Consider the following 17,641-nt stretch of genomic DNA (forward strand, 5'->3'; position numbering starts at 1 on the left):
CCACACGGAGCCAAACGCCGAAAGGTATTGGTCACTTTCCCAATTGCAGGATCCCCGTGAAGACGAGTCTCAATACTTGAGGGGTTTTTTTTGGGGGGGGGGGCAAAAACGGTATTGGCAAGGAAAAATAAAGCACGCGTTATTATTTGAAATGTTTATTAAACAACAATACAAAAGCAGTAAGGAACATTTCACATCAAGAGCAGCGAACCGAACAAGAATGATTGTCCGCATTTCATTTCAATAAGGCTGCAGCTGAACAGTGCATATATAATCACCGAAACGCACGCCCTCTCATTAATCAGGAACAAAAAAAATGTAAACAAATTAAGCATGGCTCCCTTACTCAGTTGCACAGGCACTTATCACAGCATGAACGTTCACAAGAGGATAACAAAATACGAGGCTATAGAACAGAAAAACACATCGGTGCACTAAACGTATAAATCGTACATCGGAAGGTATGGGAAAGCTCTCCTGCCCCCAAGTGCGCTAAGTCAGGTGGTGCTTGTCCAAGTGGTTAAAAAGAATGGCTCAGCGCAATGCAAGTTTGTTTCATGCATGGCCAAAATTACAACCAGTGACACAACACGAATTTACTTTCTTGAAGTTATCTTACAAAAACACCTTTACAATTTGTGTCCCGCTCAGTTTCACATCGCCAATAATTGCTGCAACGAACTGAACCTGGCACGAGGTGCTAATATCCAAACATGCATCGACTCTGCCCCCATAACCACGCAATAATTTTGCGGCACGTTAAAGGGAACGATGGAAAGCTTGTTCGAACTCCATTCCGCTCGCCGTACCCCAGCCCACGTGAACAGTTTTAGCCGATCATCGTTTGCACACAATGCGTGAACACTTGATTTGCAAGTGGTTGCGGAAGGCGGGTGGTGACCACGAAAAAGTGGTCCAGCGTGGTTTGCGAGGATTGGAGTTGAGACATCCCCGGCGTGATCAGGCAAAGGGAAACCCCTGTAAGAAGTCGAACTCCAGGGGTCCAGCGGAACAGGAAAAACAGTCAAGGTTTACCACACACAAAAAACCCCCAACGATGCGTGGAGACAGTCAAAACGACCTTTTAAACAGTACTCCAGTAACATGCTAAGCCGCATAGCACCAAACCGTGCTACAATCAAAGTATAGTTTCAACTTATAGTTCCATTACGTAAGCATTGGTTGTGAACTAAAAAAAAGCATACTTACAAAAAGAAATTAAGTTAATTTTGTACAAACAGCTTGACGAATGTTTAAAAACGCATCCTAAAACGCAATTGTTCCTGCTAAGCTCGAAGTAAATAAAATACAAAAAATAGACTCGTTCTAACAAGCACACAATAAAGTTAAAACAAATAGTTATCTTTAAACCAATGTTAAATATCGAACTACTTCGGCAAGAATATATTTATTCGTTTAACAGATGCATAGGCATTTCGTGGAATGCTAAACACAAAACACTTCATCCAGAGACCTGAAGCTCTCAGATTTTGTTTTACTATCCACCCGGCCAAAAGCAAAAGTCCCCACTTCATCAGTATCCAACACATTGGAAGACGACTCTTCTTGGTTCTTTCGGTAAAGTCACGTAGAATGAGAATAAAATAATAAAATAAAATAAGACAATAAAAAATTTCACGTTTCGGCCACAGGTAGCCTTCAATTGAAGCACTGTCATCTCGACAGCTCTGTTCTTTCACCTGAAGAAGGCTACTTGTGTTGTGGTCGAAACGTCGTGAAAATTTCGTCTTATTTTATTTTATTATTTTATTCTCATTCTACGTGACTTTACCGAAAGAACCAAGAAGATGAATCCTTGCAGTCACGAAAGCTTTAAATCGAGACACAACTCTGTTAAATTAAACCCACCGCCTAAATCGAATTGTAAGCCCGAGTGCAAGTTTTTAGAGCAACTCACTGCTAATTTATGTTTTTTGTCACTGTGATAGAGCTAATATTTTTCCCTTTGCTTTAGAATATGGTTATGGTGTCTTTCTGGTATTCTGTCCAAGCCTTAAAGCTAGAATTGTAAACTGTTCTGAATTATATATGAATTATATATCGTACCACCCAAGACCAAATCGCCCAAAATGTGCCCAATCTCGTCAGATCTCAGGAACTAAACAGATTTGATACTGGATAGGATTTGCATGGGCAACCACCTTGCATTCAAGGTGTTATAGGCTGCTGCGGAGCTGAATAACCGCCAGAGGGCAGCGTAGCAAAAAGGAGTGTTGGATTGTATTTGCATACTCCTCGTCTTCATCAGCCTGAGGTATGGTGAATTAACCCCAACAACCCGCATAGCATGGGAAGGCCGCCATCCAGCAGTAGATTGACTCAATGTGTGTACACGTGTTGTATTGGTTAGGGTACTGTGTGCCACAGTGCACTTCATTCAAGTTGGTCCCACACCCTTATAAAAAAAAAGTTAAATAGATCACTGAGATTGTGCTGCTGTTGCTGCGCGTATATTCCAAATACTGTTTTGTCAACGGAATAGAAATTATTTTTCACACAGTCTCCCTCCACAACCCAAAAATGCAGACAAATCGAACACAACACGAATAAACTGGTTGTGAAATATGTCACGTAAAATTCGAACGCGCTACATTTTTCGTCATCCTTATTTGGACATCGTTTTAGGTACATGTAAATGGAAAACCGTGCAAAGTTCCTGCACCACGATCAGAAGGTTGGGTTGAAGTAGAGGCGTTTGCGGAGGGTGTTGAGTGGACTGGAAGTCTGCTTGAAGACACCCTTGGCCTGGTACTCATTAGACAGCTTTTCATTCACCTGAAATGAACAAGCAAACAAGACGCGATGACGTGCTTCCGCTCGATAAGACGGTTCCTCAAAGACAGACGTCATCATGGGAGGTGCACCCCGATAAATCTTTATGACATTGGGCCAACCTTTGGCCAAGATTAGCCCAAATGATTCCAACCATATGCCATCGTCGGCTCAAATTTGCACGTTTAACGGTGAGGTCCGTTTCGTTACACGATATATCGTAGACCGACATCATACACCAGTTTCTAGTGGATGTCTTCCTGCCATTTCAGTTTGTCCGTGCGAGTTACGTGCTATCGTGTAATGGTGTACCTCGTTCGTCACAGCTGACAACATGGTTCGTGTGAATTACCGCCTCACCAATACGCAACGTCTTTTTTTGTTCTAGTACTGTGAATGGTTTTTCATTTTAATGATTGGCCACAATTTCCTTCTTGAGTATTTTGCATGTGGGAAGACCTTTGACTACCCTGAGAAAACCCATCACACACACTGCAGATAGGTCCAGCAACCGAATTTGCTGTACTACCATCTCTTATCCATTGCTCAGCCCAATGGGTTTGGGAATTCTGGATTGCAAGCATGCGGCCACCACGGTCGGTACAGCAACCCATCGTAAATGTCAAGGCGGTAAAGGTGCAGCCATGAAATTTATTTCTCACGACACTGCTGGCTGAAAGGCCTCCACTAGCCCCACGCATTTTAGCCTACTCTTCCACACTGGTCGCCACACGTGACCTGCCAATCGACTAACCGCGGTATATTCATATATACTGCTGGACAGACAGCGTTTAAAATAATGCTGAGCAAATTAACTTATTGTGGTAGCCTTACCAGTGTGATCATGGAAATGAGGTCTTCGTTGACTGCGTGCTTCTTAAACACCTCCAGCATCACCTGGATGAACCAGGATCCCTGCTTGCAGTCCCTCCACGACACAAACCCTGCAATACATTGACGGTACGGGTTAGCAAAAGTCTCCGCTGTGTGTATACTTTTGGCGATCCAGCTCGCTCTTGCAAATGAGACAATTCAGGTCTCTTGGATTAGGATTATGTTAAGTTTGACCCAGATGGTAATAATGATCACATTTAAAGCACTACTTCTTAAATAACTAGCAGTAACGAATATACTTCAAATATCTTCCACACCAGATTCATGGTCATCATCAGCCATTGTTTATCCACTGCTGGATGAAGGCCTCCCCACACCATCCAATGGTTATATTACACCCATGACCTGCAGTGTCAAGGCCCTCATCCAACAGTGGATTGACACACACAGCCTTAGACATTTGCAAGGGAAGGAACATGCCAAGAGCACGTCCACCGTGGAGATGGAGCAAAGAAATCAGCTGGTGTGCATATGCCAGGTGGATTGTTAAATCGCAAGACCATGACAGATTTCTCAATTGGCTCTATCATGGGTTTGCAAAAAGGGGATCCGTCTCCAATTGCCACAGCTGGGTGATGAATCCATGTGTAATTGGGATGTCTTCTCAATTTTCGGAATGATCCAATACATCTAAAAAAAAAAAGTGGCCTACAGAAGATGCAAATATTTTATTAGTTCAGAATGATCCAAAAGTATGACACCAAAAGAAATAACGTCACTTACACGGATTTACTGACAAAAGTTTTGTCATTTGGCATCTAGTGACATCACTGTTTTGCCAGCACAGGGGACACATTAAAATGTAACAATGCGAAGGATCTGTAACAAGATCCAAAAATCATCCTTTGAAAATCCGAAATCTGAAAATCCCGAATCCGAAACTCATCCCCGATATATGCACCAACACAGTATGTGGCACGCGGAGACAGCTTGAGGACGGGCCATCATCCAGTAGTGGACTGATCGTGCCCCTAATGACGACGCCGACGCCGCCCGCAACCACGGCGGCTTCTCGCGCGGCAGGCAGAAAGAAGGCCGAAGGCCGAAGGCAGCACGCCGTCCGTGCCAAGCACCTGGTAGGGAGGAGTAAGCGACGAGCATGTCGCTCATGGACGGCAGGTGCGGGGTGGCGTCCGTCTCATCCTGGCTCTGGTTGCGCGCCTGCTCCGAGTACACGGGCGACGCGTCCGGCTCGTCGTCCGGCTCGTCGTCCGGCTCGGGCAGCTCCGACGGCATGGCGTTGGCAGACGACGGCGCGTCGCCGTTCACGTGATCCCCACTGTCGTCGTCGCCGCCACCGCCGCTGTCGCTCTCCTGCGCGACCTGAGCCCCCCGGTCTTTCTCGTCTGCAGAGGGGAATGAGAGCAACGAACGCGTTGTTAATTAATATGCACCTATACGGTGGCTAGGAGGTGTTAACTCCCTCTCGTGGTACGCAGGAGGCCGTGGGTTCGATCCCGACCCTGACGCTTGTATATTTGGAGTTTGCGTGTTCTCCCCGTGGTCGCGTTAAGTTTTTATTGGGCCCTCTAGTTATTCCCTCCACATTTAGAAAGGTGAGTTTAGAGTATTTGGCTGCTATAAATGTCCACATAAGCCACTTCGTTGAACTATCATTTGTGGCCAGGTCACTTATTTAAAAAAGCTATACAGCTCAGTGGGCCTTACCTGGTAAAATAAAAAGTTTAGTTTAAAGTTTTAGCTGCACCCCCGCCACCACCACTGCCTCCCATGTGATTCAATGAATCGTCAGGGTTTTGAGGTCACAATTAAATTAAAAATTTGATTACTCTGTCTCATTTTTATTACACTGTTTCTCTTTTTTTCAATTTTCTATCAGTATAACACGTTCGCGTAGAAATTGCATGTCTAGCCATTTTTGTTAATTTCAAATTCAATGAGCCCCTCCCACCACTTTTGTGGGTCATGGGGTTTATTCAACCATACTTCACCACGCTGGTCAGTATGGGTTGGTGTACTGCAGGACAATAGATCTCGCCGCACTGCTATTCTGCCGACAACGTAGACCCGTAGCAGCAGCCTACAGCACACCTGTCTTATACACCGTGGCGATGGAGCGGCGACACCTGCTCATGTGCACGTGCTCGGTGGATTACGGAAAAAAATCGCAAGATCGTGAGATGGTGGAGAGGCTTTCGTCACAGCTTTGGAGGGCTTCATCCAGCAGTGAATTGATCATGGCCGATGTTTATAAACTGTATGATAGTATCCAAGCAGCTTACCTCCTCCGCAAGCCTGGATGAAGAACAACTTCGGTTTCCCCAGCAGTGAGGGGCAGTCAGTCCCGGAGAAGAAAGACACAATATCCTCCATGCGCACAAACAAGTCGTCTGTGCCGAAGACGGCCCCCGGGAACCGCCGGTGCTCTATCTGTAGAGGTAAAATCATAAAAATCAGCAGCAGCAGCAGCAATACCAGCATCATCAAAATCATCATCAGCAGCAGCAATACCAGCATAATCAAAATCATCATCAGCAGCAGCAATACCAGCATCATCAATATCATCAGCAGCAGCAATACCAGCATCATCAAAATCATCATCAGCAGCAGCAATACCAGCATCATCAAAATCATCATCAGCAGCAGCAATACCAGCATCATCAAAATCAGCAGCAGCAGCAGCAATACCAGCATCAGCAGCAATACCAACATCAGCAACGGCTCCAGCAGCATCCTCATCACCGTCACCATTATTATCATCAACAGTAGCACCACCATCATCATCAGCATCCTCATCATCGTCATCATATGTATGAATCACACATTCTGATTGTTATTATCCTAATGAAAGAGGTCCATGTATTTAGATCATAGATATGAATTCGCGTTGCGTTATATTGTAATGCTGCACTTTAGATTGGTCTATATTTTATTGCAAAGTGTAAATAAAAAATAAAACCCTTTCACCAAACAGTTTTCACAACTACATAATTATATTCTAAACATCCAGACATTGCAGCGTGTGAACAAAATTCACCGTGCGCACAATATAGATCGTATGATCTTGCTGCACCGCACCGAAAGCATCCCGCACTGTTTGCAATTAACCTGCGGCAACCCAGCGGAATGTCTAACAAGAGCGTTCTTGCTTGCACAAATGCTGCTGACAAATACTTGTCCAGATTCGGCCTAGCCTCATCGAACATATGCTAATTTGTGCACGATGAAATTACCCCTTAAATGTTTATCATGTTATTGCATAATTGGACAAAAATTCAACGTTGTACTGCATCAGTGAATTGCTGTAGTAGTAGTCTTAATTAAACAATCAAAGGAGATTGTTTACTTGATTAAATAATATCAGGTTTACGAGAGCATGTTTTGCCGATTCATGTTTCCCGATAATTTGTTTATTATTAAAACGAGGCAACCTAGCAGTGGTTTCAATTTCACAGCGGCTCATCAGAAAAGTGTGACCCACGGTAAGGTGTATTTATCTCAGAGGTGTGTTTAACGTTCGGAGTATTTTGCTGCAAAAATGCGTCTGGGGCGTTAACTCATTTCCCATTTTCAGCCGTGAGCCAGTGCGAGAAAATCCACATTCCTGTAGTTAGTAGGGCGAGGCTAACCAAAAAAGCAAGCAATGCTGACTTCACACAAAGCGATATGCATTTCTCTATGCAACATTTGTTTTGGCAGAAAATTACATCGTTATCAACAGTGGACTGTTCAGCTCGAAATTATTAATTATTTACGTCCCTTTGTCAATCCACAGCCGTTCGTGTAATGGACGGGGGAGGGAGCTCTCCATTAGGGCTGAACGATTTGGGGAAAATATCTAATTGCGATTTTTCTGAAAGACAATGCGATTTGATTTGAGATTACATTTTTTTAAGTCAAGCTTCAGTTCAATATTCACTGTGTAATAGATTTAAAACATGTCATGGAGCATTACCACATGATGCCATGAAAATATGAACTGCTCTTTATATTATAATACAAGAATGAGAATTTAAAAGATATTAATTGTTTACAACATGTATTTAATTGTTTTAATTGAAATAGAACAATCAAACATAGAACAATTGTTAAGTGAAATAACTAAAGTTATAATATTAAAAAATAAAACAATTCCAATAAGTAAGTAATAGGACTTTTCAAATAACAAAAAAATCGCAGCCTTTGCGATTTGCTCATCGCATAGTTTCAAATTGCGATTTCGATTTGAAATCCATTAATCGTTTAGCCCTACTCTCCATGGTAGTGTTTGGTGTGGGAGTTGTTAGACCATATTTATACCCACACTGGTTAGTGTGCAAGTTAGTGAACTTAGAGAGGGGGGAGGGAAGACTGGTCCAGATACAACATGGCACGAATATCAGCTGCGCCTGAGAAACGGGCTGGTGCTGCTGAGCTCATTAGCGGTGCGTGAACAACTGCACCACCACTCCACTCCCCGCCACCAACGCATTATTTAACAATAACCAAGCATGTAATGTGCAAGCACACGTTAATATACACTTTACTCTCACTTTACATATTTAATTTGCTTTTGCCAACCATCAAATTCTTTGAAATGTACGCTCCTGGAACAAGAAATGCGACTACACACGCGTGACACAAATGCATACAAATGCGCGCGGCCGCTGTGTTTAGTTTGAGGCTGGTTGCCGGACTTTGCCTGTTGAACAGGCTGCTTTGCTGAACAGGTTCTTACACCGTCAACTTCAGGTCCTCAACTAACGCTCGCAAACCGATTCGCGCGCGTGATGGCCGAACCTCTCGTCCGTGCGACATGATGACGACGACGCAGCAGTCCGCTTTCGTGTGGTCATCAGCTGCGAGCGATTTGAGAGCGCCCAGCATTTCCTGAAATCAGAGAGGCAGCGGGTTAGATATGCGTGTAAAAACCCAAGAGCTCGTCACTGATTAGCAAACAGACTGGTTAAAAGACTTCGGTTTGTTTGTGAAAGAAAAGTGGCCTTGGACAGGACATGCCGTTTGATGACCGGTGGGCGAGAATAACTATTGAGTAGGATGGCCACCACATCATAAATACACACAAACTGTATGGCCATGCTAAACAGTGAACCGGGGTGACAAGTAGTTTGAATAAAATTACTGTTGCCTAGAAGAAAGCTTCCAATCTGTTAGGAGACACACAACGTCCAAGTATGTGAATGCATGCAACTCCAAAGTTCTTATTAAGTTAAAATCTTATTATGCTAAACTTGAGCTGTGTATGTACGCCCGACTTGTACAATGTGCTAAAACCATTAACACCACCACCACCAATTAGGGCCCAGTGTACAATGCAGTCCCCCACTCTTGTCCACTCCATCTCTGCGGCCTCTCCGATTCTTTGCCATGAAGAAGGACCATTGCCCATGTCGCCACCGACTCTATACGTCTCCTCTTCGGGGCAGTGCAATTGCCGAATGTGTCGCGTTTTTGTGCTGCAGCGTGGGGGTCAGCTGAACGTCTGCACCTGGTTTGTCGCGTGTGATGGTCGCTCATTCAGCCGACAGCCGCCTCACCTTCTTGGATAGGTTCTCTTTTACGATGACGTCGAAATGGAAATTGTTCGTGAACATGTCGATGATCTTTGCACAGTCAATATCCGAGCCTAAGCGTGATTTTAAGTTCATGAACTCCATGTTGTTGATTATCAGACACTTTCCACGTGGTGACGCCTTCATTGGATATTCCTGCACACGTCAGTCAGCAATGCACAGTTTGTTACGCTTTATTGAACTGTTACTCAATGTGTGCCCAATTTGCTTATGTCCACAAAGAAGCAAGCACCCACACCCACATCTGAGCCACCCAAATGAAGGATTGAATTGAGCAGAGTTTTGATGTGTTAATTTCCTCTGTACGGCGTCTTTTCATAGGTTTTGCAATGTGCCACGGCTGAGCGGTAGTGCATGCGTCGCTTGTTGCAGGGGTTCGAGCCCAGCTGCCGCCCTGGTTAATACTGTGGGTGTATTCACCAATAAAATGTGCGCTGTGTGCTTCACAGTCGATGTTAAATATCCCGTGCCGTTATTTGAAAATAGGACATGTGTGCCGGCATCGTGGTGCATATTTCCGAATTACTTAACTGGGAAAAGCCGCATAGAAATATTGCCCCCTATTTGTATGGCTGAGAGGAAATGTTATGCAAGGTGTTTCGAGTTGCTGAGGCATTCAAGTACCCTATAATGCAAATCCCTAAATGCATCAAAAATACAACACTACGTGTTTGTAGGCTGGCAATTTATACAAATTGGAGATGTCGACAGGCCCCAAAGAGAACACGGAAATAATTGAAGCTGAAGGCGAATTGAATCGAAAAGGATAAACTGGGCAGAGACAAAAACAAAGATGTGCTTAATTACGAGCATGAAAAGCGACGCATAACAACGAAGGTGACAGGGATTCAGAGGTGGACTTGGATGGGGTGTGTGCTTATAACTGGGAGCAGTCTGCAAAAAGATAAGAAAGAGGGGGAGTAGACCTTTGGAGAGCACGTCAGGAAAGTATGAATTTCATGAAGGACACAGAGAAAGAAAGCATATACAGCATTTAAGGAAAAGGCACAAAATCCAAGGAAATGGCATCATTATAGAAAATAGATGATTATAACTGGCTAACACCACAAGCCTCCCCATTCAAGTTCTGGCCATGCCTTGATTCTGCTTAGCTGTGGACTAAACAAAAGAGACATCTGCGGCTGTACTTTTAATGTGTAACACACCAATCTTTGTTCAGAGGGAGACACAGCAACGTGAGCTGTTAATGGCAACTAAATGCTGCCTTTCTTGGCGTGATAAACATCAGAATGACTCACTCGGTGTTCATCTCGATCGGCTGCTCCTTCCTTCTGCTTTACATCTGTGTACAACAAAGAAATAAACAGGGTTTTTTTTTTTACTGAAATGGCACCATGTGATAGAAAAAAATTATCCAAAAAAACCTGAGTTGAAAGGTGTTTCAACAATGATCAAAGTCTAAAACTAAAGCAAGTTTCACAACTTCACAATTTAAAGTTGAGATGATCTCTAGCTCCAAGACATTAATTAGACATGGATGTTTTCCAGAGATGTCATATTGTCTGTTCAAGGACATGACTTTGAATGTAATGACAGTGCTTCTGAGGAATTACCGTCTGCATGAGTCATTAACTGAAGATAAAAGTTAAAGATTATACACTTCTATTGTTGAAGGATATTAAATAAATACACCTTACCTTTCCACATAAAAAGTATTGGCTATTCAGACAAATATTATTTTTAAAAAACAGCATTTATTGAAACAAGCAGACACTGGAGCAGTTTAAAACTTCAGGATCTCATCAGAAGCCAAGCTTGTTAAGCAAATGCTGTTGGGTTGCCAGATGTTTTTGGCAATATTGGGCCCTGTCTACAAGATCAATTCCTCTTCATCACAAAAAAGTCATGTATAAAAACTCATTATGCTTTGTCATGGATCATATTGGGTAAACATATTTTTGATTACATAAATCTACTCTGGCTTTTTAAAAACGTAAAGCGCCTATCTTTTCGATAACTTTTATTGGAAAGAACGGACAAGTTGAAATGTGAGTGGGTATGATTAAAATAATAGTTAATGCCTTGGCTGAGAAAACATCAATAAATTTAGCTCTATGCAATTTACCTACAGGATATAGCAATAAAACGTTAAATTTTGATTGAAAGCTTTCGTGACTGCAGGGATTCATATTCTTGGTTCTTTCGGTAAAGTCACGTAGAAGGGAACCAATAGTTTTATATTTTTATTATTTTATTGTTTCCGTTCTACGTGACTTTACCGAAAGAACCAAGAATAAGAAAACGTTAGCGAATTTAATGATATTATTATGCACCTCCGATTAGCAGAGTTGGCTACATTCTGTGCGCAAGACGTTCAACATAATACATTAAGGTAATATTATTAAATCGATGTAAAACACTGAGCATGAGACTGGTCGATCATGAGGAGTTCTATTTAACAGACTTATGAGCCACCTGCCTGGAGGGCAATGATTTATCGACAGGATGCAGTACAGAAAATAGGTTTATGAACTGTCTGTGCAAAGTCTAAGGGTTTACCATCTTGCACCTGTTGGGTATCTCACGACAGAATACATTCCTCTCAAATCACCAAGATCCAATTGAGGGAGAAATGGCGAAACATTCCCAAGTATGTTTGGCAACTCGGTAAGATTTAGCAGCGTCATGAGATGCTCAATGCTTTGTAAATAAAATTAAAATTATATTTAATTTTCATTCTTTGACAAATTGCAATTCCTAGACAAAAGCATTATCATGGCCGGCTATGTACAGTGTGAAGGAAGTTCAACATATATACATAAAAGCACATACGGTTTAAACTCCTGTTACGTGTGGCCCCATAACACACAACTCATTATCAACTGCACCAATCGATCTGCAAATATCCTATTATCCAGAGATAGCTTATTTTCATTGAAAGAAGCTCTGCAAACATGTAGTCAGGAGCAGTCTTCAGGGAACTACTCCATAAAGGTGCCCCAAGCTCTTCTCGCAAGTAATTTTATCCGTTTTCCTGGAATTCTCGACTCTTCTTCCCACCTCATCTGTCCCACGCCAATCCCCAAATCAATTCCTACGCCAATCTAAGACGAGTGCTTCAGAACCGTCCAATCGGACTGTGCTCGACACACAAGGGGTCCATGTGACGGCTCGTGAATGGGAAGGCGAGCACCTTATTTTAACCCTCAAAGTCGTTAGACCCGCTGGGTGATATTGTTTATTATTTATTTAACAGGGTTCGCTTCCATTACACTGTTATCCACATATTTTCACAGGTAAGAGCAGTGATGCGGATTGTGGTATATTCATCCATTTCTGGACTTATCAGTGGCAGTAAATGTATTCTACTTGCATTTATTCATGAAATAAGTCACCCGGCCGTAGACTCTTGAAAGCGATAAGAAAATATTTTTCCGTGTTTTTGGTGGATAAGAGAGTGATTTGTTTGTATGTTGAACTAGTGGCGGGTTTAACGACATTCATATTTATGCCATCTAACCCAAAAAAAACCTGTATTATGGATTTTATTTCTTCGTCATACGCACAACCGCCACGTGTCATGTGTGTGTGCGTACCTGGAAAGAAATCCGGAGCACCGCCCGGCACATTCTGAGGCTCGATGGGCAAGATAGGCAAGCTGCGCCTGCGAGCGTCGATTTTGTCGGAGGCGAGTTCTTCGCGTATGATATCGGCGAGGTGCGACTGCTTGCTGTCGTCCAGGGCCTCAATGAAGATGGGCAGAGCGCGGCTGCCTCTCTTCTCCAGCTCCATCAGCATTTTGCTTGCGCGCTCCCGCCGAGTGCCGGAATTCTGATAGCACACGCGGCAGGTGGAAATCGTTGGTTTTTTTTTTTTCTCTCAAACACGCCATCCGAGCACAGGCCCAAAAAAGTCCCAAACCTCCAAGCGCCCAGCGACAAATAACACCATTGATGAAAGGGTAATGGATAAGAGTGAGTGTCTCTCTTGACTTGAACAGGGTTGGAAAAACTGGGGAAAAGAGACAATGGGAGGGAATTCCAAAATGTAGTGGCGAAAGGGAAGATGCAGGAAGGGAAGTGTTTTAACCGGCAGCTGTGGGAGGTTTATTTTTTTTCTCATTATGGTTACTGAGCACAGACCCACAGACCAAAAATGGGACAGCACCACTGAGGGGTAATACTCACAAGTTTGCATGTTTCTTCAAGAGTATGATTATTGGAATTTGACTTGATAAATTGTGACAATATATCAAATCAACATGCTGACTGGATACAATCGATAAGATAAATTACCTTCATATAAAACCAGGAAAGAGCCCCTTTCAGACTACATGTCTATTTTTCAAGAGAGACCTGGATCAAGTGTAAAAACCCTGGAATCAAGATTTAAAAAAATATATATACATAAAAGTTAACGTAAACATGTAAATATGAATAAAGTGATATAACGTACAGCCTCACTGCCGCAACCACCGCCAACCCCATCGCTTAAAACAAGTACAGCAAAGCAGCAAACGGCATTCCAAATGGATAATCAACGGTTGGAACCGTCTGCAAAATATACGATGGGGTGAGACAATGTCAACCCGTGTTGTGCATCAAGAATGTCCTTACATGTATTTCTTCGATCATGTCGTCGGAGAAGATATCGTTTGCCACCAAGTAGTCATACAGTGCCTTGGGGTCGAGATCTTTCACCAAAGTCACTCTCAAGCGCCGAAGTTTCAGTCTGTGCTGCTCATCCATTATGCCTGCCACAGGGGTTTGTAGTCCTATGAACGATCCTGTTCGAAGGAAAAGGCCAAGGACTGAGCACAACAAAGCATACAAGCACTTATGTAATAAGGCAATACATTTCAAAAGACAAAGCCATGTCTGTACCATTCAACTCTTCATGTTCAACAGTCTGTACGTATGTACTTGGAGGTGGCCAGGATATTACAGTACAGATATGGATTCATGAAACTATCTATGTGGAGTGTTACTCTCTGGTACGCATGGTGGATTTTCCAGTCCCTCCCCCCCACGTTCTAAAGACTCATTCATGGAATTAACCACAAATCTCATATGTAGGATGACCCTCCTGAGTCTTGAGACCCAGCAATGCTTTCCTGGTGAAATGAGGGACGTTATTTCATCATATTGAGAAAGTTGTGGATTTAAATCCCAGTCAAGAGTCAAATCCGCCCATTATTATCATCATGCATTCAGAGATAACAAAGTGAGTACTGTACTGATTTGTGATAAGACATCATTGGTTGTCCTCTCGAAAAAGTGTGGAATTATCAAACAGTGGGTCAACAAGACGAAATGACAGGAGCACCACGTAGTTTTAACCTGCTGACACTTTGAGTCAAGATTTTAAATGACTAGTCGAGTGAGAATCTATATTGGGGAGTTAAGGGATTGCCAAATTGTCTAGTATTTGACTAAGCTAGACACGAATAGGAACCGGTATTTTTTTCTGTACAAGTGCCTAATTCAAGTAAAGGTCGTTTTAACATCACCCCTGAAACAGCATGCTTAACACATTCCAGCAGAACAGCTCCTAGTGCCACCAGTAAAACACAGCATGAGATTCTGATCATGGTCCTTTGTTCAGTAGTTTGAAGCTGATAATGTTGAGCCAACAGCACGCAATAAACCACGTGTGTAACGTTTACACTGCGAACTACATGCTCAATGTGTTGCGGAAATGCACGTGTTGCTATTTATATCTGAATAATAAACACACGAATTAAAGGTGCATCCCTGCATTTGCTCAGCCCACTGCTTGGCAGAAGGGCTATAGAGGGAATTTTGGCCTACTCTTCCCCACTGGCCAGACGTCTCAGAAACGGTGGAAGCATCAAGACGTTACCCCACCACACACGACCTGCAGATCCACTGTAGTGCATCAATATATACTGCTGGGTTGACAAGAGGCTGGAGAATCTAAGAAAGTTGCCCCATTATTTCAACTGCATCCCTTATCTGGAGGGTAAGTGGTAAAATCGAAGTACTGTACTGTATTAAGATTCACAAATCATAATGCTATGTGTGGTTAATACATATACACATTAGACATTTTTTAAAAAATTTTTTTACCCATATCGTATGAGAGACCTGGACAATGTTTACACTTTTGCAGGATGGCGTCACGTTTATCATCCACCGTCAAGAATAATTTGAAACATCTCTCAAGTTGCGACCAGTTTTCGAACTTGAGGTACATGCCTTGACGTGCCCCGAACTTGCCCCCAATTCTTTCCAATTGCGTCACCCGCTGCTCAAGGGTCAGATGACAGCAGGTGCATCTTGGCAAATTCAAAAAAAAGTACGCATGGGGAATTCCCCACGTGTGGCTCTTTAATAAAAAAAAAACCTCTTGCGGTTGTATAACCAATTGAGAAGTAATTTGTCTGAGATGCGATTATTCGCTCCGGCTCTGTAACTTGATACATTGTCGCGATTCACGGTGGCTTTGTGAATCCCATAAACATTGTTTTCTTACAGTGTCAATGTAGCGGCCACTTGCAGCTGTGGTGGTGGGGGGGATGTCACATTACCTCATTGCAATGAAAGCAATGATTAAAGTACTGGAATTGCAAAAAAACATCCGAAAAACTAGCAGGACCCTTCTGAAAAACACCGACGTTCAGATTGTCTTCCTGGGCTAACAAAGGGCATTGCATGAATTCGCCTGTGTCCAATACGAGTCAATAAGTCTGTGATGTAGGTTTGCTAAATGCCTTCAGGCGCTTGCGTCACTTCAGCCCTAACAACAACAAAGCGCTGACGTTGCTTGACAGTAACACTGCAAAGGTTCCAAGCTGAATCTACTCGCAGGAGACTGTTCGACACATTTGTTGATGGATCACGCCCTGTGTTTGTCAAGCCACTGCTGGATCACGGGCCCCTCCTACTCGCAAGTCGGTCACGTTAGACGTTTTGGCCATACTTCACCACGGTGGTTCTGGTTAGTGAGGCGAAGGAGGAAGGGGGGGGGGGAGGCTCGGTTCAAATATAACTCGCCACTGATGTTAGCCGTGACCGGGAATCGAACCCTGGTCGCCGGGGCATTTGCAGCATAACGCGCTAACCACTGCGCCACCGCTTCGATGACTTCCCCCTTCCTTTGACTGCCACTCCGATGTTGAGTCTCGATCATCCTCACACCACCACCACCGCCATCGTCTCTTCTAACCACAACGCCTTCCGACTTGTCCATTGACCAACGCGTTCCACGATCGATCCACTGCTGGATACAGGCTTTTCCTTACAGCCTTTGCCTCTCTCTGCTGCCCCACGCTTTTAACGCTTCCACACCACATCGTGTGCGTGTGTGTGTGTACGATAGCCAAGTCGTCAGCTGGCGAGGTTCAAGGCGAAATTGTTACGTTTAGTGGCGTTCCGCGCGGCGGGACGAGGGGTGAGGGAAATTAAAGACAGAAGCTTTAACGGCGAGCCGACGGTGCAGTCCAACAGCTTTAGAACGACACATTAACATTACTGTGTGTGTGTATATAAAATACACTAAGGCTAGTAACGCAGCGGAAAAGTGTACGGCTTTAGTAACTTGGCTCGACATTAAAAACGCGGATGTGTTTTCTTTTGGTTTTCTTTTTGCCCGCTCGTGACACAAAGTATAACGCGAGGCCCGCGAGCGAAACTATCGACGATTTTACTTTACAAAAAAAAATACATCACGCACGCACACGTAGCGCGTAACGAATGTGCTTACTCGGTGGTCAACGTGTCCAGTAGCACAGACGACGATGAAGAAGAAGATGAAGAAGACGATGAAGAAGAAGATGAAGAATGAGGAGGAGTGATTGTTGCGAAGCTGCTACCGCGTCTTCCGTGTCGCGACTGTGGCGGGGTCGTCAGCTGCCGCCGCGTGGAATCAACAACCGTGACGTCACCTAATGGTGACGTCACGGCCAGCCCAGCTGGGGCAGGGGGGGGAATCAGAATTTTGACGATTATATTTATTTTATATTTATTTGATAATACTTATTTTATATATGTGATAATATTGATTTGATTATATTTAATTGATGTTTGTTTTGATAATATTTATGTGATATTTATGTGATAATATGGATTTTATAATATTTATTTGATATTTGTTTGATAAAAGTTATTTTATATTTACGTGATAATATGGATTTTATAATATTTATTTGATATTTGTTTGATCATATTTATTTAATATTTTTTTGATACTATTTATTTAATATTTATTTGATAATACTTATTTAATATTTATGTGACAATATTTGTTTGATAATATTTATTTGATATTTGTTTGATATTTATTTGATATTTGTTTGATAATATTTATTTTATATTTATTTGATAATATTTATACCACGGGAGGAATCCGATGAGCTATAAAGCGCTTTATTTTTATATTCTTGGTTCTTTCGGTAAAGTCACGTAGAAGGGAAACAATAAAATGATAAAAATATAAAA

At 42.9% G+C, this 17,641-nt stretch overlaps 1 protein-coding gene across 2 annotated transcripts; it reads right to left on the minus strand.

Annotated features, from left to right (window-relative positions):
• Positions 1 to 139: 139 nt before the first annotated feature.
• CASP9 (caspase 9) lies at positions 140 to 17,099 on the minus strand. Of its 2 annotated transcripts, none has more exons than XM_032962273.2 (10): positions 16,908 to 17,099; positions 13,799 to 13,968; positions 12,779 to 13,013; positions 10,481 to 10,524; positions 9,186 to 9,356; positions 8,428 to 8,517; positions 5,931 to 6,078; positions 4,761 to 5,033; positions 3,628 to 3,737; positions 140 to 2,796 (listed from the first exon to the last, which is right to left on the minus strand). In XM_032962273.2, the coding sequence occupies exons 2-10, from the start codon at positions 13,928 to 13,930 to the stop codon at positions 2,689 to 2,691; spliced, it is 1,311 nt and encodes a 436-aa protein (XP_032818164.2). In that variant the 5' UTR covers positions 13,931 to 13,968; positions 16,908 to 17,099; the 3' UTR covers positions 140 to 2,688. The 2 variants fall into 2 exon arrangements, with proteins under 2 accessions (XP_032818164.2, XP_032818165.2); XM_032962274.2 differs by having other exon boundaries at positions 13,799 to 13,992.
• Between the last annotated feature and the right edge of the window lie 542 nt (positions 17,100 to 17,641).

This window comes from Petromyzon marinus, chromosome 28 (genome assembly GCF_048934315.1).
Source record: "Petromyzon marinus isolate PM22_M1 ecotype Great Lakes invasive population chromosome 28, UKy_Petmar_22M1.pri1.0, whole genome shotgun sequence".
NCBI classification, from domain to species: domain Eukaryota; kingdom Metazoa; phylum Chordata; class Hyperoartia; order Petromyzontiformes; family Petromyzontidae; genus Petromyzon; species Petromyzon marinus.

What these genes read in the sequence shown, in the direction of transcription:
- CASP9 (XM_032962273.2), bottom strand. Translation starts at nt 13,930, where the DNA reads ATGGATGAGCAGCACAGACTGAAACTTCGGCGCTTGAGAGTGACTTTG. An exon ending in ACATGATCGAAGAAATACAT is followed by an intron (nt 13,014 to 13,798) that starts GTAAGGACATTC and finishes GTGTGCTATCAG; the next exon opens with AATTCCGGCACTCGGCGGGA. An exon ending in AAGAGAACCTATCCAAGAAG is followed by an intron (nt 8,518 to 9,185) that starts GTGAGGCGGCTG and finishes CTCTGATTTCAG; the next exon opens with GAAATGCTGGGCGCTCTCAA.